The 21,528-nt window shown below is 45.3% G+C and overlaps 1 protein-coding gene across 4 annotated transcripts in view; it reads right to left on the reverse strand.

Annotated features, from left to right (window-relative positions):
- ARHGAP23 (Rho GTPase activating protein 23) overlaps positions 1–21,528 on the reverse strand; it is a 448,503-nt gene that overhangs the window by 204,795 nt on the left and 222,180 nt on the right. For all 4 annotated transcript variants that reach the window (XM_069237494.1, XM_069237493.1, XM_069237492.1 and 1 more), the window contains exon 2: positions 6,813–6,989. In XM_069237494.1, the coding sequence (XP_069093595.1) occupies positions 6,813–6,989 (177 nt within the window). The remainder of the gene's footprint in view (positions 1–6,812; positions 6,990–21,528) is intronic.

The following is a 21,528-nucleotide window of genomic DNA, read 5'->3' on the forward strand; positions in this document are numbered from 1 at the left end:
AAGGAGAAGTCCTTGATCCTCCGGGGTGTACAGCAGTGCTTCTGTATTACTAAAAGAAGGCGTCGAACCTCCAGGGTGTACAGTCCTGTGTTTGTACTACTACAAGGAGAAGGCCTCGATCCTCCGGGGTGTACAGTACTGCCTCTGTATTACTACAAGGAGAAGGCCTCGATCCTCCGGGGTGTACAGCACTGCCTCTGTATTACTACAAGGATCCTCTGGGGTGTACAGCACTGCCTCTGTATTACTACAAGGAGAAGGCCTCGATCCTCCGGGGTGTACAGCACTGCCTCTGTATTACTACAAGGAGAAGGCCTCGATCCTCCGGGGTGTAAAGCACTGCTTCTTTACTACTAAAAGGCCTCCAACCTCTAGGGTGCACTGTACTGCTTCTGTTTTACTACAAGGAGAAGTCCTTGATCCTCCGGGGTGTACAGTACTGCTTCTTTATTACTAAAAGAAGGCGTCGAACCTCCAGGGTGTACAGTCCTGTGTTTGTACTACTACAAGGAGAAGGCCTCGATCCTCCGGGGTGTACAGCACTGCCTCTGTATTACTACAAGGAGAAGGCCTCGATCCTCCGGGGTGTACAGCACTGCCTCTGTATTACTACAAGGAGAAGTCCTTGATCCTCCGGGGTGTACAGCAGTGCTTCTGTATTACTAAAAGAAGGCGTCGAACCTCCAGGGTGTACAGTCCTGTGTTTGTACTACTACAAGGAGAAGGCCTCGATCCTCCGGGGTGTACAGCACTGCCTCTGTATTACTACAAGGAGAAGGCCTCGATCCTCCGGGGTGTACAGCACTGCCTCTGTATTACTACAGGGAGAAGGCCTCGATCCTCCGGGGTGTACAGCACTGCCTCTGTATTACTACAAGGAGAAGGCCTCGATCCTCCGGGGTGTACAGCACTGCCTCTGTATTACTACAAGGAGAAGGCCTCGATCCTCCGGGGTGTACAGCACTGCCTCTGTATTGCTACAAGGAGAAGGCCTCGATCCTCCGGGGTGTACAGCACTGCCTCTGTATTACTACAGGGAGAAGGCCTCGATCCTCCGGGGTGTACAGCACTGCCTCTGTATTACTACAAGGAGAAGGCCTCGATCCTCCGGGGTGTACAGCACTGCCTCTGTATTACTACAAGGAGAAGGCCTCGATCCTCCGGGGTGTACAGCACTGCCTCTGTATTACTACAAGGAGAAGGCCTCGATCCTCCGGGGTGTACAGCACTGCCTCTGTATTACTACAGGGAGAAGGCCTCGATCCTCCGGGGTGTACAGCACTGCTTCTGTATCACTACAAGGATAAGGCCTCGATCCTCTGTGGTGTACAGTACTGCTTCTTTACTACTAAAGGGCCTCCAACCCCCAGGGTGCACAGTACTGCTTCTCTATTTCTACAAGGAGAAGGTCTCAGACCTCCAGGGTGTACAGCAAGGAGAAGGCCTCGATCCTCCGGGGTGTACAGCACTGCCTCTGTATTACTACAAGGAGAAGTCCTTGATCCTCCGGGGTGTACAGCAGTGCTTCTGTATTACTAAAAGAAGGCGTCGAACCTCCAGGGTGTACAGTCCTGTGTTTGTACTACTACAAGGAGAAGGCCTCGATCCTCCGGGGTGTACAGCACTGCCTCTGTATTACTACAAGGAGAAGGGAGGCCCTGCACATCCAGGGTGCTGGTGAGATGTTCTGCTTCTCCAGCAGGTTCTAGGGCAGCGGCTTCCTTGAGTGCAGTTTTAGGCGTGAACAGCCAAGGGGGCGGGGGTTCTCCGTTGCTGCCACCTGGACTACCATGGTGCTCGAAGAGATGGCTCCCTCGCTGCAACCCCTCATTAACCTCGTGGCTGATACTGCCTTCCTCTGACCCCCTGTCCTGTGAAGGGGTTCCATATACGTAGTGGTCCTCGCAGAGGAGCCCCCCACGTCCGGACGGCCAGTACGCTCTTAGAGTGGGGATGCACCATCTGTGCAAACTTACTGAGCACACTCAGCTGTGCGGGAGGGGGCAAGGGACACCAGCTCGAGTTTGCGCTTGTTGTTGACTGTCTCGAAGGGTCAACATGGAGTGTACGTGCAACGTGCTGAGACGTGGGGAGGGACCCCGCGTGCGCCCCCACGCGCATTCCTCGGCGCTGTCCCAGCACTGCGTCACCACGAGAACCATCCGGGTTCTGGCGTCAGCAGGTCCCTCCACACTGAGCGGAGCCGTGGACAGGTCAACCTGCTCTTTAGCCTTCGGCAGCGAAGACGGGCATCCCCGTCTGCCCTCGCCCCCGAGTCACAGCACGCCAGAGAGGCCGGTGTGAGACTCGAGTTCAGTCCTTGATCAGAAAACAAAGACCGGACAGAGGTGAGGCTCCGGTGCCCACTGGTCAGAAGCAAACCGACACTCGTCCAACACTGGACCAGTAACACAGACCTGACAGCCCGTGTGAGATGCTGTTGTAGCACTGGATCAGAAACAAAGGACAGAAAGTCCGATGTGAGGTCAGACTTCAGTGCTGGGCCAGAAACGACTACAGGGCCCATTGCGCAAAACCAGACTGACCCTACCGAGCATCGGGCGTTTCCCTGGAAGGGTGGGGGCGCGTTTGTTAGTGGGGGCGGTTTTAAAAGTACTGTGGAGTTACTTGTATATCCAACAGTTTTCAGGCAGCAGTAAAAGTGCCAGGATAACTCTGGTGATTAATGTACCTGCTGGAGAGGGTTTTGTCTAGTGGAACTTTTGAGTCCTCTAAGGTAGCACAGAGGGTTAATATGCCTCCTGCAAAGAATGTGTACTATGCAGATCACAGAACAGTATTTTATATGCATAGCTCAGTGGAATACTGCTTTTGTCACAGAGTTCCTTTTGTTACTGTACAGTTCATAAATTACAATCCTAATCTAGCACAATGCGCTATGAACTGCCACCAAAGAGAAGGTATATTTTTTCCACAGAATTTGATTATTCTAATTTTGCTAAAAAGGGTTTGTTTGGGTAGAAATAAATTGTGATAAGTGAAGTCAACCCTAACCACCGTGTTACCTTCTGAATCCAGAGTTCATGCTTCACCAGAACAAGCACTCTTAAAAAATGCCCATCAGTATGAATGAAAGGTGAATCCTACACCTTATAGCCCCCTTTGTCTTATGTAACATTTTCTATACATCGATTTACACACCTATGATTCATTGTCTCTGCATGTTTGTGTGATGTAAAGTGCTCCAACAGCCTAAGCTGGTAAGAGAGGCGCTATATAACAAATGAAATACATGTGAGAGGGGGCTGTGGAGCGATGAGAGGCACTTTTAGATTGTGAGAGTGTTAGAGAGTGATGGTGAAGGAATCATTCAAGTGCCCCAGTTAAAAATGCTGTATCCTGCTGCACTGTAGGGTCATCATATACTACGCTTTAAAAATGAATACAATTGACTATATAACGAACAAGCACTTGCAATGCAATAGGTCTCACATTTGTGAGAGTTAGAGATATTGGTGTTGTAAATTGCAAGGTCTTTTACCTATGTGTTTTGCTTTGGAGTGTGGTGGATGTATGCAAGTTTCACAGCAACCCTCCCAGGCCTGTCGCTGCAGGAGAGAGGACACAACAAGGCCGCCATCTTTGGAGGGTTTCTGCTTCATTTCATACAGACTGGCTGTGATATTATACATAGGAGTCCGGAGGGTGATGGGGAAACACTCTGCTCCTGTGACATCGACTGTGGGGGATATTCGAGGTGGAGCCTCTTCAAACAGGAAGCAGTGCTATTCAAGCATTGTTTTTTTATAACGCTTCCGGAAGTGGCATCTGCAAGGTCGCAGTAGCTGTGGAGGGACTGTCAAAGCCATGACACCAGTGAATTCTGAGAGGAGGAAGTGATGGAGTTTGTTCCACTTTTGTGCACTATGATATACTGCTCCTCTCAAAGTGAAACCCTTGTGTTAGCTTCTTTGCACTACAGGGTTTGGAAAATGTCTGCCTCTACTAACGGAACTCTATTCGAAGAGGCCCAATTTACATCCAAAGACTAGATGTTTTTTGCTCTGAAGTTTGAGGTCATGAAGTGCTTGGGTCTAGAGTCACGATTCCTTTTCCACCATTTCTGAGGCAACACCTTTTGTAGTCTTCTTGCCTAGAACTAACCTATGTGTTTGGTTGGTGACCTTAAGGAGGTTATCAGAAGCAAGTGTTAAACTCTACTAAAGTCAGATGGTAAATGCACCCACTGCAGAGGTCTTGACAGAACAAGAATGTCACAGATTATAATCCTGGCATAGCTTTTCCACTTCTTCATCTCTGCATGGTTGATGCAAATTAATTATAGCGATTTTGTTAAGAATGGCACCTGCTTTGCAGCGCTATGAACCGGGAGAACCTATATTACTAAGCGCTATATATAAAAAAAGTTATTCCCAGACTACTCCTACACGCATCCGACAAAGAACCCTAAGGGAGAGTATGTGGCGTAAGGCCCAGAGCTGCCGAACTTGGAGCTGGGGAACACGTTTCGAGTCTGTGCCGGCTCATCATCCTATGTTTCTGGGCAAACCACTTAATCTCCCTTTGCTACTAAAAATGAATGTGTTCTTGTGTAATGTAACCGGTGCTCATGTAAAGCGCAGTAATACCTTTGTATCGAGTTTGCGCTATACAAAACTACAAAAAACAATAAAGCGGTCCAATACCTTCGTCTTGAGTTCGCACTACATAAAAATGCAAAAAAACCCAATAATAATAATGAAAAATAACCCGCAGACATCGCAAAAAAACAGCCAGATGCCCAAAAACAAGGAAAAGGAAGAAACAACATACGGCCACACAGCACGAATTGAAGGGGCAAAAGAACAAAATAATGTGCCACACTAAGGTATCTCACCGATCGTGCAAAAATCCATGTAACAGGGTCAGTCTCCAAGGCGGTAAGTGTTAGGGAAGGTTCCAGAACAGATGAAACATTTGTTAAAAGGTAGGACGAACGTAAAGCATTTACCAACGACATCAAGGGACTTTTGAAAGGCAGGTCCAGGAACCAATGAAAGTGATGAGTGTGAGATGGGTGTGGTTAAAGCCCACAGAATAGATTACATGTGGAGAAGAGGAGTGCTCGGGCGCTGCTACGCTCAACCTAAAAATGTGTTGTAGAATGCACCGTTTTTGACATTATTTCCCAAATGTTCTTGTGTAGTGATTAGGCTCACTTGCTAAGCACCCTATGGGGCTGGTCTAACAAAATCTGCCAGGGCTGCTGTGTGTTGCCAGTCTGGCCCTGCCAGTAAGATACTCTACCCAGTGCAACACTGGATCAGAAAGAAAGACCAGAGAGCCGAGTGTGAGACTCCAGTCCAGTACTGGATCAGAAATGAGGATCACACAGCTAAGCGCTAGGTTCTACTTACATAATGAATTAGAAACAAAGACCAGACAACCAGGTGCGAGACACTTGTTCAATACCAAAGACCAGACAGCCGTGAGAGTCTGATGCAACACTAGGTAGGAACCAAAGGCTGCACAGCTTGTGCGAGACTCCATCCGGTGCAACATTTGATAAGAACCAAAAACTAGACAACCTGGTGTGAGACTCCACTTCAATAATGGATCACAAACAAAGAGCAGACAACCCAGTGTGAGACTCTGGAGCAAACATGTATATCTGGAACACTGAGCCTTGGGGTCTTGGAGTGAAACACTGCATCTCAAACAAAGACCACAGACCCTAGTGTGAGACTACGGTCCAACAGTGGATCAGAGTCAAGGAACTTATAACCAGGTGTGAGATTCTAGTGTAACACTGGACCTATAATAATGTACCAAAATCCCGGTGTGAGGCTATGATCTAAAAGTGGATCACAAGAGTGGACAGACTCTTTTTACTGAACCACACACGCTACAGATCTGAAGCAGTTGTAAATACGGCCCCAAGAGGTCATTACTAGCCTCCAGGGCAACACTAAATGAGAATCAAAGACCAGAGAGACTGCTGTGAGGTTACAGTGCATGACCAAATCAGAACCATAGAGTACAGAATCTGAAGCAAATTTTTAATGTAACCCAAAGACCAAAGCGATCATTACTAGACTCCAGAACAATGGTATATGATAATCAAAGACCAGGCAGCTGGTGTGATGCTCTAATTTTTGGTTCTGTTTATGTACTGCACTGAAGTCTATCAGGTCTCCACATCCAGTCTAGTCTTTTAGCTGATATTCCTGGCAAGAGCACAATCAAGGACAACCACACTCCTGTGCAACACTGAATTAGAACAGGAGTCCAGGAACTTTTTCTTAGACAAGATCCAAGAACCAGACTAATCGAAACCTCTGATGAAATAGAGTTTGTTTTTCTCTGAAATGCATTGCTACTTCACTGCATTGGAAGGCATGTGAGGATAAGAAGTTGGGGTTAAGTATTGTTACTGAGTGCTTCCGGTTAGACATTTCTGGAGTATAAAATCAGAAATTCATACGTAAACTGCCCACACATGTCAAATAAATGTCCCCAGTTGCATCCCCATTTCTGTCATTTGATACTTCTAAGCACCCCTCACTTCCTACACTGCGCCCCTCACCTCCCACATTGTGCTTCTCACCGCCCACACTCCATCACTCACCTCCCAGATCCAACCCATTACATCACACGCCACAAAGTTGACATCCAACATCAGATCACTCACTTCACACCCCAGCCCTCACCTTCCGCACCCCAACAGACACATCCAGCGCTGCATCACTCATCTCTATGCCACACCATTCACCTCACACGCCCCACTGCTCACCTCTCCTAGCAGCCTACCTTTAGCATCACAAAGCACTCCTGGTCACTGTCTAGCATACCTTTTGGTTCAGGTGAACAGCAGACTCCGGCGGGTAGACGATGAAATGTCGAAGGGTAAAACCAAAGCCCTGAGAGTTCTTCCTTAGAATTAGCGATTTCGGCCCAATCCAGGGTAAGGGGCCCTCGCGGGGGGAGTTTTCATTTGGAGGGCTCCCATCTGTCCGTCCCGCAGTCGCCTATGAGGGGCACAAGAAAAAAGAAGCCACGGTTAGGAGCGATTTACCAAAACTGGTCCAATACATTGCAAGTACTGCTCTCCACTGAGGCGCGGTTTAAAGCTCTCGCACAGGCCTGACCATGGACTCAATAGCAAGTCAAAATACCTTGTTACTTCTGCTTAGTGTGGCCAACTGGCCAGTATTTTACCAACATGGGGCTATTCTAATGCCAAGGTCGGTAAAAATAGTGCAGAATCCAACATCAGCCAGTATTTTGTTTCCCCTTTAAAATGTAAGCTTGAAACAGCAAATACAAGAAGGCATTAGTTCAAACATATTTTAAAGGTATCTAAACTGTTTTCGGATGATTTTTAAATTGACTGGAGGTCAAATTATTAAGCTCAGAATGCATATAAATGATACTACACAAAGTTTTATTCAAGGCTTCTGGCTCGTCCAGAATCTGAAAACATGTATTTGGAACAATGACAAGCCTACTTCCTGTTAGAATTGTGTCAAGGGAAGATGTTTGTCATGTTGGCAGAAGCATCGGCACTGAAGCAGGAGTACTGGGAGGGGGTGGCCCTGGAGCACCCCCAAGATAACTATACTGGAGTTTAGGAGGTGAATGAGCAGTATAAATGCCTTTAACGTGTGTTTTTATCGCGCCACAGTTGCTGTGCTTTCAATAGCAGAGTTCAAATGTCAAGCTTTGTCTTCTGATAAGTTGCTGCTTTTCTTTTTAACATGGAGATTGGTGTTTACATTTCTTTCTCTTATGGAAAAGTGAGAGGATTATGTAAACTGAACTATGTGACAATCTAGAGACAGGACAGGGATTGTGAAACGAAAGGCTGTATGAAGTCAGTTTGTTTCTAACACAGCAACATTTAAATACCAGTGAATGAACTAGACAAATATTTCAAAATATATATGCAGTTAAGAAAGCATTAAAAAAGCACAGTTTTAAAACTGAAGTATGATGGAAACAAAGTTTAATATGATCAAAACAACGCAAGGTGCTTTGGTGAGGTGCGAGTTATAAATATTCATTAGAACCTGTTTTCTACACATTACCCTTAGACCCCTGTAGAGTTTTTTAAGTAAAAATTCATATCTGTGTACATTTGGTGGCCATTTCAATAGAAAATTTGCTGGCTGTAAATGAGAGTGCACTGCCACACGATGCTTTGATAACATACCTGCGAGAGTGTGCGCCAAAATGTACATCCAGCTACACATTACACCCTTACCACCCTCCTGCTGAATGGCCCTCATTTGCTACACTTGCTCTTTGCGTGATTCTTGGATTTTTCACGACCCCTAGGAGTTCAATGCTGTAACATTGATGGCAGCACCCCCCACTCTGAAAATTGTTCCAGCACCACTAGGCGGAAGCCGGAAGTGCGCCAACCTGGAGACAAGGTTCCCCATCCAAGCCTAAAGTACACGGGCACAGTCTGTGCTCTCTAGGTGCGGCACCAGTAAAGCACACAGTGGGCCCTGCAGTCACACAATGGACGTCTCCTGTGCCCAGCGTTCACTCGATGGGCACACACTGAGCTGTCCCGTCACCAGATGGGCACACACTCAATACAGCGAGCGCCGCTTGAATATTTAATCCTGGTTTCCCATTCTCGTATTATGTGCATCTTTTGACAACTTGAAGAGAAAGAGCTTCTCTAAGCTGCAGGATTTGGCCGGCGTGTGAGAAACGCTCCCAAGCAGAGAGAGAAAAGCTGGCATGAGCGGGCGCTTGGCAACCAGGGCTTCCTGGGGTCGCCCCGAATGGCGAAGCCAAGCTCAGCACCTTCCAACACCCTCTGAAAGGGCCCTGAAGACACCCCGTCAGTCCTGCCTGGTGAGCTGGGCCTGCGCCAGGAGCGGACGCCCTCACTTCCCGCTGGCGGGCAGGAGACCCCGTGGCATCAGTGGAGAGGAGGCCGCCTCCTCGCTGGATGCCGCACGTAGAAGTGGCGGGTGCGGGCCATACAGAGGAGGCTGAGGTCAGGGTCTCAAGGCGCTAAGGGGGTTTGTCCTCTGAGCTTCAGTCGAACAGCCAGGTTTTAGAGGAAGTTAGAATGAGGAATTACCATTTGGGCCAGAGAAGCAGCTGCACCACTGTTCAGAGGACTTTAGAATGAGGAAGACTGAAAGTTGATGAGTGTGTTTCTGCTGGAGTGTGCAAAACACGCACACAGTGCCAATTATTTCTAAAACAGCAGTGGAGTGAAAAGTGGCTTGGACAACATCAATTAAGTATACCAGAGTAGAGGCACAGGAACAAATGAAACCTGAAAGCTTTGATACCTTTCTAAACATGGTGTTTTCACTGGTGTGGTGTGAACACATTGCTATGGACAACCAAAAAAAGAACACTAACGCTGCAATGCCCAAACGGGTGGAGGAAGGATGGGCCAGCACACGCTGTAACAGAAGGACGTGTGAGCGTAGTGTAATGGCCAATAAAAAAGTTCCTTTAGTAAAATCGCCTTGGAGGAAACTAAGTACACAAAGGAGGGACATTTAGAAAAATGCATCAATAAAAAGGAAGCATTTAAGACAAGCACACCAAAAAACAAATGACAGTAGTGGGTGTGGTTAAAGCCCATAGACTGAATACAGCAAGTCTAACATACAGTGCATGCACGCTGCCTAGGCTCGACCTAAAAAAGGCAGAGAAGTGTGTGGAAAGCAAAGGAAAGCTTGAGGGAGGATATCAAAGTAGGATGATTGGAAAAAGGATTTACTTGGGGGATAAGTAGCCCATAAGAGAGTTAGAGCTAGAAAATAAGAGAACTGTCAAGGAGTGTTAAAATAAAAAGAAAACAGTACATCCTTGAATGTGAGAAGTGGAAGAATACAAGTTATCCAATTTAAAGGATAGTAAAGACGGGGACGGACAAACACAATAAGGGGAAGGCAAGCTATTGAATAAGAAGCAAGCAAATGAGAGTGACAAAAAAGAATATGTTAAGCCATGGATAGGCTCTAAGCTCACTGTACATTTTCGGTAAGGTCCATGAGAGGCTTTTGTCTTCAGACAGCTAAGAGCTACCTTGTGGATGAGACCTAAAAACCTCTTACCTTGCACTATACCTTTAATAACGCCGCATAAGAAAATCTCAATCATCCCTAGAAGTATTCATTTCACCTTGTCACCCATCCGTCGTTTCACCCATCAATCACCCATTTCACCCAAACAACTATTTTTCCTTCCAACTTCCAACCATTTTTTACCAATATATCATCCATCAATCAGTTAATTCAACCATCCTTTTATAATTCCTTCCATACATCCTTTCCACCTACCCACCCCACTCAGCCTTTTAATGTTTTATCCATCCACCCCTCCTCTCATCAATCCACCCATGCATCCTTCCACCCTTCGGTCCACCATTCGTTCAGCCTTGCGTCCATTCATACATTTAAGCCTTTCATCCACCCTTTTACCCATCCATCATTTCACAATGCTGTCCATACATCCTTTCCCCTATTCATCCTTTCACTCTTCCACCATTCAATCTCTACAGCCCTCATTCCCACACACTCTCCTTTCTTTCCTTTAACCCTTCCTTAATCCATACCCTGCTTCCTTTCACAATTCGGTCTTCCGTTCATACTTCCTCATGATGTTTCTATCACCTTCTTTCCTTCTCTCCCTTTTCGTCCTCTCCTTTCGTTTGCTCTGCCCCTTTTCTTTGTTACCATTCTCTCTCCTCTTTATTTGCTCTCTATTTGTTCTTGTCTGTGTTCCTTTTATTCACCCATTCTCTTTCTGTGTCACTGTGCTCGCCAGCTCTTTGCCCTCACCGCCCAACGATGCTGAAACATTCGTTTACAGTATTATATATGAGCTTTAGTCTTCAGACATGCAGACATATCAGGTCCCTAAAGAACCAGTCAACGATTTAGTGTAATCCCAGGTTAGTTCACAGCACCACTGCCACAAGTACATGTGTTCATACAAACCCCCAGACCACATTGTGTATTACTTCGAGAAGCAACCAAAGAAGAATGTGCCTAGAAGGTGTGGGATGTAGCTGCTCAATGAATGAACATAACAGAGACACACTGACGCCCCTTGTAACTTTGGTAGTACCTGCACCGGCCTGTCCCTGGCTATAGATCATGTATCTTGTAACAATGCACAACACATGGGTCCATCCGCCCTGCAACACCAGCTGCACATGTTCCTGCATCCGACCACCGTTAGCCAGGCGAGGTGGGGAGAGGACTCGTGGTGCAGGTTCCACCTCAGAAAGCCAGCTACTTTGCGAAGCAAATTCCTGCCTGCCCTCTGGCTGCGGGGACAGGAAGCAGCCAACAGGAGAAGGCAAACAGGGATGCCATCTACTGTACTGTGAGTCCGGGAATGTGGGAGCTCGGGGTCAGAGATGTATTATTGTCCGTGTGCAGTGGACTGACCGAGGCTGGTGTACAAAGTGCCTAAATGCTCCATTACTCTACTGTAGTGTGAGGACTCCCAAATTATTGCTGTTATATATGTATTGTATTGTAATCGTATTTATATAGCGCTTACTACCCCTGACGAGGCGTCGAAGCGCTTTCCGGTGAGTAGCACGCTACGCTGGAACCCAACAAGAATTAGTGATGGATTAGTTTCGGGAAATAATGAGTACAGTTTTAGTATTATTATGAGTTAATTTGAGCAGCGGATATGAGAGTCTGTTAGTTAGATTGACAGGAGTAATTGAGGGGTGGAGGAGGAAAGAAACCTAGAAGTATTAATTGGGAGTATATCCTTAATTTACTCAACCTAAAGGCTTGGGAGGAGGGAAGAGTATGTGGAAGGGTTAGTAGTGTTTCAGTGTGTTTAGAGTGTACAGTGCTTAAGAAAGAAATGTAAAAACAAATATGTAATCAAACATTGGTAAAGCCAATACCTCTGCTCTACATTTTGTTAAATCATTTTCTATTGCAAGCATATAAAACAAATGACCAAGAAACAACATGCGTCTCCAAAGGAAAATCCTGCTTACATTGGTGCAAAGAAAGGGTCATTTTGGCACAGAATTACTATAACCTGATGGCGTAGTGTAAACACACAAGGACGACCCAAAAAAGGATAAAGAATTGAAAGAAAAAAAGGCAACAGCAAAGTAAACTAGAGGACGCTTGGAGTCAGAGATGTATTATGGTCCGTGATGTATTAGGGGTCAGAGATGTATTATGGTCCGTGATGTACTAGGGGTCAGAGATGTATTATGGACCGTGATGTACTAGGGGTCAGAGATGTATTATGGTCCGTGATGTACTAGGGGTCAGAGATGTATTATGGTCCGTGATGTATTAGGGGTCAGAGATGTATTATGGTCCGTGATGTACTAGGGGTCAGAGATGTATTATGGTCCGTGATGTACTAGGGGTCAGAGATGTATTATGGTCCGTGATGTATTAGGGGTCAGTGATGTATTATGGTCCGTGATGTATTAGGGGTCAGAGATGTATTATGGTCCGTGATGTACTAGGGGTCAGTGATGTATTATGGTCCGTGATGTATTAGGGGTCAGTGATGTAGTATGGTCCGTGATGTACTAGGGGTCAGAGATGTATTATGGAACGTGATGTACTAGGGGTCAGAGATGTATTGTGGTCCGTGATGTACTAGGGGTCAGAGATGTATTATGGTCCGTGATGTACTAGGGGTCAGAGATGTATTATGGTCCGTGATGTATTAGGGGTCAGAGATGTATTATGGTCCGTGATGTACTAGGGGTCAGAGATGTATTATGGTCCGTGATGTACTAGGGGTCAGAGATGTATTATGGACCGTGATGTACTAGGGGTCAGAGATGTATTATGGTCCGTGATGTACTAGGGGTCAGAGATGTATTATGGTCCGTGATGTATTAGGGGTCAGAGATGTATTATGGTCCGTGATGTATTAGGGGTCAGTGATGTAGTATGGTCCGTGATGTACTAGGGGTCAGAGATGTATTATGGTCCGTGATGTATTAGGGGTCAGAGATGTATTATGGTCCGTGATGTATTAGGGGTCAGTGATGTAGTATGGTCCGTGATGTACTAGGGGTCAGAGATGTATTATGGTCACTGAGGTCTGCCTGGTGTACGTATTAGCACAGTACTCCAAGACACAATGCTCGTTTCCTGAAAAGTGCTCCCTGTGTGCACAATGCAAAAACTGTGCACGTTCTAACGAGTTACGGCTTAGTACGGGCACGTGTGCGGTGGTACCCCAAAGCCCCGTTGTGGCTGGATATAAAAACAACAAAAAGTAAACGTACCTTTGCAACAGTTTTCGTGCTTTTCTTAAGGAATAATAAAGCTTCTTGAAAAACAAAATTAAGTGGCCAAAGCCTTTTCCACATAATCAGGGGTCTCCAGCACTTTCCAGGTATTCTACCAAAGAATTCTAGACTACGAATAAACAAATTGCCACACATGGTGCAGCACCGGATAAGACACTTTACAAGTGAACCGCTTTCACCAATCGTCAGGTTCTCAGACATTTGGCAAATACTGTGTCTTTGGATGCCGATCGTCAATATCTGATGGGTGCATTGTCAAAATCCTCAACTCACTGTTATGTATTAAGTCGTGGATCTTTCCATTATCGGGAGAAACTCCTGATCTGTAGGTTTAAGAGGCTTCTTTTTGTGTTTAGCATTGGGTCATTCCTATCAGGAAAGTTTCAGAAAGTTTATGTACAGATGAAAGCAAATGTGGGGGTAGGGGGGGTGCACATGCATGCTTAAGAGAGTACAGATACTGCGCATTAATGGATGGATTGATTGCTTGTGGCCTTTAAATCCACAGTGCGAGTATTTCGTTTGTTTTTTATTAAGTGTGGCGCCCTGTCACGACTATCAGCCTTGATCTTTCAATAAATATGCATTTTTAATGGTGCCGTTGGTGTAACGTGGCTCTTGAGAGATATGCAAACTAGTTTAATCCTCGGTATTTCAATTAATATAACGGGGTGGCTGTGTCCTTAAAGGAGGTAAGAAGATACATTACATTTTAGAATTTGCTAGTGTATTTTGAGTAGATATATTTTATGGAGTTTGTCTGAAACATTAAATAAAATAATTAATTTGCTATTAACTTTTGCAAAGACTATTTGGCCACCATTCAGGTTTGCCCACATGGGTGGTGGGGCAATGGAGGAGCGGTTTGGAGTAACAGTGAGTGAGCATAGGAAGAGGATAGCAAGACGGGCGGAGGGAGAAGCACACACACGTAAAGCAACTCAGAGTGCAGGCGGAAGGGTGTTTGGTGGGGGAGAATAAAATGAGAAAGAACTTTCAACACAAGGAAGATAGCGATATGAAGCGTGGGGAGTGGATATGTGGAAGGGAGTGAAGCACACCAGAGGGAAAGCTAGAAATCAGATGCGCTCTCATGGAGTGCTTGAGAAAAAATAGTTTCCTAGTAAAAGGATACAAGTCAACCAAGGAAAAAGACTGTAAAGAGGATATGCTCCAGGGTAAGATAAACACAAGATGGACAAGGAAAGCCACAGAATAAGAAGCAAATAAGAGTCCGATTATATCCAACCAACGGTAAGCAACTGACGGGCTGCAAGCCCACTGTAAGTTCTTGGTAAGCCCACAATAGTTATTTTTCAACCACACAGCTTCCACTGACTGATAGGCTCAACCTAACAAATTGGTTTCATGGGGAAACTAATACACACGGTTGCATCACTTAGTGTTTTCTGGGCTGGTGCATGTTCATTGAGGCTCAATGAGGAGAGGCTCTCATAGGCGTTTTCCACATATTCATCACAAAAGCTAAACTAGTTTGTATTTATGGGCATAATATTTCGGTAAAAAAAATTATTTTATTTGGGGTTTTTTTTGGTTCTGGAATTCTGGCCCTTTTCTGTTTCTTTTCTGGCCTTGTTAAGGCAGCCAGCCTAGCTTTGGCCAGGAAGAGTCTGCATTGGGACTCAGACTCTCAGAGAAGATGTGTAGGTCCATTCTTGCAATCCCATAAGCATACTGTACATTGAAGTTGGCTTGGTGAAAGGCAAGACTGACCAACAGAGAGACATTATAAAAAAGGTCTCCACAAGATCTGGTCATTCTATCAAAGAAGGCTTAATGGTGGGGAGCTTGTGGAGTCTACCTCAGTCCTTTTTTAATCATCCAAACTGAAATTAAGATTCCCATGAGCACAGCAAGGAGGCGAAAAGAAGAAAAAGGTCTTAGATCATGGAAGGTATGATTCAGGACTGGAAAGAGCATGGTTGTGCCCGGTGCAGAGAGTGTTCACGAGTAAGAAAAGCACCACAGTGCACAGTAGGTCACAAATATATTAATAATACAAATATGCCTGACCTACTGCAGGGGAGAAACCATTGCTTCTCTCCCACTCAGGGTGTGATTCCAATGTTCTAGAGGCATTGTCAGGTTAATAGCCAAGAGTTGGAGAGAAGAGAAGAACCTGGAGGAAGTTACAGAAAGAAGAGCTGGAAGCCGGCATCAACAACACATGCAAGAAAGTGTCACTCAGTGAATAGCCTGGTGAGAGACCGATCTCCGCTAAAGATGGCGTGAGATGCTTAAGGCTAAAAACCACAAGCTTCAGCAAGGTGAAGAAGACAGTGGTTCTGCTTACTTGCTCCGACACTGGGAAGGGTCCTAAGCTCTGGACTTCTCTCTTGTCACTGAGTGCCAAACCATGTAGGAGATGTTGGCTTAATCCCTGTATCCCAAAACCTTTTCCTATGTGTATGAGAGAATTTAGGATAAGGCTCAGTTGGCTTGACCTAGGCCTGCTCATGAGCAGATAGTTTTCGTTGAGTAATCTGCTGTGAACCTTTCGTCTTTTGTACCTATGCGGTACCAAGGATTAGCAGGACTTTTAGAACAGTCTGGCTGAACTCTACGGTTGCAACAAAGATTTGGACTGATTTTTGCAGTCATACTCCTATAACTGTACGAAGCGTTCTCATTAGAAAAGATCTAAACCATAATATTAATTCCTGCAGCCCTGCTTACAACTCACCAGAGACTTGCACTCAGACCGCTCGAATTGTCATTTTTTCTCTCTCATGTACCCTCACCATATATGCATATATATATATATATATATATATATATATATATATAGATATATATTTATATTTTTTGTTTAGCAAATTCTCAGCTAATTTTTAATGTCCTGAGGATGACCCATGAATTTATCCCTTAGAGTAGAAACATCGACACCCAATCAAGTGGATGTATGTTGTTGTTTAACAACTTAGATGGTTTTTCCGCTTGACCACATTATCATCGGTGAACTTGTGCACACTTGTTTTCATGCGTCTATACCACATCATGCTATCTTATCTCATATCTCCTCTTTGTGCATGTTTTCGAGCACTAAACAGTACATTCGCCAGAAACGTTTTAATGTGCTTGAATATAAAATACAACTGTGGATATAACCATCGTTCAATAAATGTATTTTAATTATTACACTAAGGTGAAGTGTTATCGTTGACTCATCAGTTGACCAGCACTGAGCACAACAGGGAACACACAAGGGGTTGGACCAAGCCTAAGCAATGCAGCTAAAGAACTTTGTCCAAGTCTCACTGTCAGCTCTGGAATGAATGCCTATTTTGGAAGCACCAGCCCTCTCTTTTACCTGAACAAACAAAGGCTGTTAAGAACAAGGTCACCAGTGCCATGGAAAATACGCTGGCTCACCCAGTGTTTCAGCAGCAATAGGGGCAACTTGAACCGATCTCGTCCCCGGTATTTCTGCTCTGACTAGCCAACCGGCGGCCCAGTGATGCAGAACACGGTTGCCAGGGTGATGCTAAAGGTTCTCTCTAGCACAGTACCAAGAGCCATCTCCACTGCCATGTGTGGTACCCAGTCCGGCTTAAAGGTAACACACGCTATCTCACCGCATTAAGCAAGTACGCTTGCCGAGCATCTGTCCCTCCCTTCAAGGCCCTGGCTGCCATTGTAGCGCGCAGAGGGCAGGAACTCGGTGGACAGCACTGAGTAAACAGCCGACTCCGCTTCTGTGATGCACAGCACCGAGGGTCACTTCGGACTTCCTGGTTTTCAGGAAACGTTTTAAAACTTGGCCGTGAGCAGCTTTCATGCTTTTCATTTTTAGTTGTCCATTAATGTGGTTATTTATATAGTTACCCTAGGTTTCCCGTTTGTCTCATTATTGTTGTTATAGTGTTTCAGAGTGTGTAGAGCGAACAGTGCTTAAGAAAGAAATGTAAAAACAAATATGTAATCAACCATTGGTAAAGCTACATGTTGGTAATCAGTTCCTATTGCAAGCATATAAAATAAATGACCAAGAAACAAAGTGCGTCTCCAAAGGAAAATCCTATTTACATTGGTGCAAAGAAGGGGTCATTTTGGCACAGAATTACTATAACCTGACGGCGTACTTTAAACACACAAGGATGACCCAAAAAGGATAAAGAAATGAAAGAAAAAAGGCAACGGCAAAGTAAACTAGTGGCCTACCAGCCCAGCCGGGGAATGGATTCTTTTTTATGCGTCTGTGCACAGGCGATGAGGCAAAATGTCACCTCGGACAGCGAGAGAGAGCCAAAGGCTGGAGTGGGGTGCCCCACTGCCCCAGCTGTGTGTTGTAGTGGGCGGAAGCACAGTGAGCACATCAGCCGAACCAACTCACGGAAGAGGAGGGGCGACTCCAAGCCCCTCTATCTATGCTTAGGTCTGGCTCAGTAGCACAGACGTTTGCCCGTTTCTCTGATCTGGCCCAGAGATTCTTGTCGCCCCCCTCCTCCAATCTAATGAAATCTATCTAGATTTTCATTTTTCATTATGAGTTTTGAGATATATATATATATATATGTATATATATATATATATATATTCAGTTTGCTTCGCCCACCACAGCATGGGGCACTGGGAACACCACATCACCCTCTGGCTGACTAGGTCTGTGATTTACCGCATTTTCTCCAATAACAAGTGCACAGCTGCCGCAAACCTAATGCATTTCAGTGCCGTGGCTAGCCTGCTTAGGCTGCTTTGCCACTCATTTAATTTTATACTGTTTTTCTTGTCTGACAACATTCTTTGCATATTCAATATATTTGTGTAACATGAATAAATTAAAACAACACTGCATGCTTGCTTTGGCCAGGTCTCTGCTTTGCCACTGTTTGTTTTGTCTTTTTCACTGCAGAAAGTGTTTTTAATATTTTAGTCAAGACTGAAAAAGCATTCGACAGTGGTTTATCGAAATAAGAAAATAAGCAATGTCGAAAGAAAAAGCTTCGACGGTGCTTATTTGTGATTTCTTTTTTTTATGACGTGGCTACGAAGCAACTAAAGCTGTCTCTAGGCCAGGTCTAATAAAATAAATCTGCTACCATGAACGGATGACTATGAGCAGACTTTAGGGGTGTCGCATAAGGCAAGATGATACAGACAAAAAGGGGTGACAAGGCTTTGCAAGAGCTAAAAACTGAGGAACATCCTCGCAGAATACAAGTGAGGCCTGGTTAAAACACACACACACTGAGGAACCTGGACCAAAGATATACATTCAGAATACAGAGGATCCCAGCAAATGAGTCCAGGATTGTGGACACTCTAGAAGTAGGGAAGAGGTCCAGTGGTCCTAGACCCTGGGAAGCACTGGGAGAAGGCAACACACCCAGAACACAAAGAATCCTAGGCAGAAGGACATGAGCCCAGAAAAGTGATGTATGCCGGGAGAAAGAGACAACTGTAGGCCAACTCTACAACGCATCTGTTCTATGCAGCATCTTTACTACGCAGGTAAGGACCACGCAAAAGCCTTTTATAAGTACCTTGCAACGAAGGAATTTACCACACTGGTAAGTTTTTTTTTAATGACATGAGTTCTTGATGTGAGTGTTTATGAATATATTTATATAGAAATACGTACACACATATGTATATATACACACACAACATTACAAATACAGATACATATACGAGGGCATTACTTATGCCATTTTAAGTACAATCAAGGGTTGTCAACTTTTCATAGATGGGTGAGTGGTAGAAAAGTGTTGTTTATGATTCAGGCTAGTAAGGGTTTTTTGGAGCACGGGGTAGGGGGTTGTAAGGGTTTTTTAGGGTTCTGGAATGGGTAAGGGTAAAGGTTGGTAAAGGATTTTTAGGGTTCAGGAATGGAAAGTGGTAAGAGTTGCCCTGCTTCCGATAGATAGATAGATAGATAGATAGATAGGGGTTTCCCATTTAAAAAAGCAAAAAATACATATATATGTTTTTATTAAAAGGGAGGGTTGGAGAGTCCCTCCCCTCCCCGGCCAAAAAAAACCAGCTGGTATATAAATATACATTGCGAGTGACATTCCCACAAACCCAGAACACCAGCCCTGACAGAACGAAACTGCCTCGGAAAACAGAAGGGTACTGAGAGAAAGAACCAAGCCCAGGACACGAAGAAGCCCTGGCAAGCAGGAACTAGCCCGAAGCACAAGGGAAGAGCGGCCGATGGGATCCCACACAAGCGGCGGGTCCGCAAGATGGGACAGAGAGGCGACGGGTCCCGGCCCAGGGGGAGTGGGAAAGAGCAGAGCAGGGCCGCGGTCATGCAGAGGGACCATGCTCGGCTCCGGGACTGCCGGCCGGAATACCTCGGATTCCAAGCGAGCACGTGCACAAACATCTTTATTTAGACCATGAAAGGGACCGGGTGAAGCACTGGGGACATCTGACAGGAGACAGACCCTTGGCTGGGGAGCGGTGAGGCCTGTCGGAGGCCCTCGGAGCGCCTCACGCTGAGGAAGGTGACAGCCACACACCGGGGCGACACCCTAGAGAGCACGAGGCAGCAGCACCATAACAGGCGGGAGACGCCACCACTGCCGCCGCAAACAAACAACAAAAAACCTCCAAACTCGTCTTCTGAACCATACTCTGCAAAAATATGATATCCACATTTCTTGTTAATTCACTTGTTTACAGTTTTAATACTAGGCCCAGCCTGCAGCTCTACAGGAAGGGCAGGTGTTGGGGTCGAATTCCCCACAGAGGCAGGCATGGGCCTCCGCACATCCTCACTACAGAACTGCCCTGTTTCTACCTCAGCAAAACACAACGCAAAAGCTCATAGTAAATGTCATATTCCAAACCAGGTGCGCACTCTCAGGAAACTGAAGACATTTGGGGCAGAACTATCAGGATGCTGGTCACTGAAAGTGGTTCCAAGTGGCTAACAGTTTTTTGTGACCGATGTTGAATTTTGTGAACTAACTACCGTAATCCGAACTATCTCATTAATATTAATGAGGTAGGTTATAAATTGCAACTCACTCCGATTGGCCACAATCACAGACATGGTGACCTGCAAGGATCTGCAGACTATAGTGCCAGTGATTGCTTTTGATAACTTTTTTTTTTAAGGTGGCTGATTTCCTAATAGGAGCAGGTCAATTTAAAAAAAAGTATTTTTAAGGAAGTTTCCTGGACCAATACCCACTCCCCTTGGAATATCTTAAATAATTCACAAAGGGGGAGAGGTTCAAAGGAAAGCCCATCTCTCTTGTGAATGAATTACCACCGCAAATTTGTTAGCTTTTCAATGTTTTGCAAACAGAATTACGGTTACAAACCACTGATAATACTTCTGGTACCGATTCAGCATTTGGAAGGCACACCCACAGCATGGACTTTCCAAATACCGAATCAGTATCTGTCGCAATCCCATTTTAGAAGTTGGTAAATCTTAACCAACTCCTAAAATTGGATGGGCACATGGCCACATGGCCACATTTGTTTTTGCAATTGCAAACTCTGAATTGGAGCATTTGCGACCGCAAAAACAGCTTGACATATCTATCCCTTGGTTCTGGAACAGGATGGCTCCGTTTGTAGCGGGTTAATTCAGATGGAAAATATCAGTCTTCGAAGATGGACCCTCCTTCCTAGTAGCCCCAACATGGAAGCAGTGAACATTGAGCTGGAAGCAGCCCAAAGAACCAGACCTAAAGAGTAATGGTGGACGACCGACTAGCTGACCATCGAAGATACAAACCACAGAAGAGCATGCCACAGAACTGAAACCAAAACATGGACACTATTGGCTTCATTAACGATTTGCCCCATCCCCTGGAATGGTAGCTCCTAAGGAGAATGAGTCCTGCAGCCTACCTCCACCCAACGGTACATTTCTTGGCCACCTCCCAGAATGCACCCAAGATGGCGCTGAAGCTGGGTCAAACCATCCATCCCTTGAGATCCGGTGGACAGTGTGGAGGTCCAGTTCTGGTACACCCAGAAACAAAAAAAGTCTTTTTCCTTTTCTGCCTACAATCTGGAACAACATTGCTCAAATGCTTAAGAATGCCCCATCATACACTTCTTTTACTAGAAAAATGAAAGAATTATTCCGGCAATAAAATAGTTCCTTAAATAACTACTCCTTTACCACTCCATAAGCACAGCGACCAATGCTTACATCTCTAAATCCATATGCCTCTATTAAGCAAGCATGGTGTGCCAATGTTTAAGTTTATAATCCATATAGCTCTATTACGCTAGTACGGGGTACCAATATTTACCTCTAAAAATACACTAGT

The sequence above is a fragment of the Pleurodeles waltl genome, chromosome 6 (assembly GCF_031143425.1).
Source record: "Pleurodeles waltl isolate 20211129_DDA chromosome 6, aPleWal1.hap1.20221129, whole genome shotgun sequence".
Lineage (NCBI taxonomy): Eukaryota > Metazoa > Chordata > Amphibia > Caudata > Salamandridae > Pleurodeles > Pleurodeles waltl.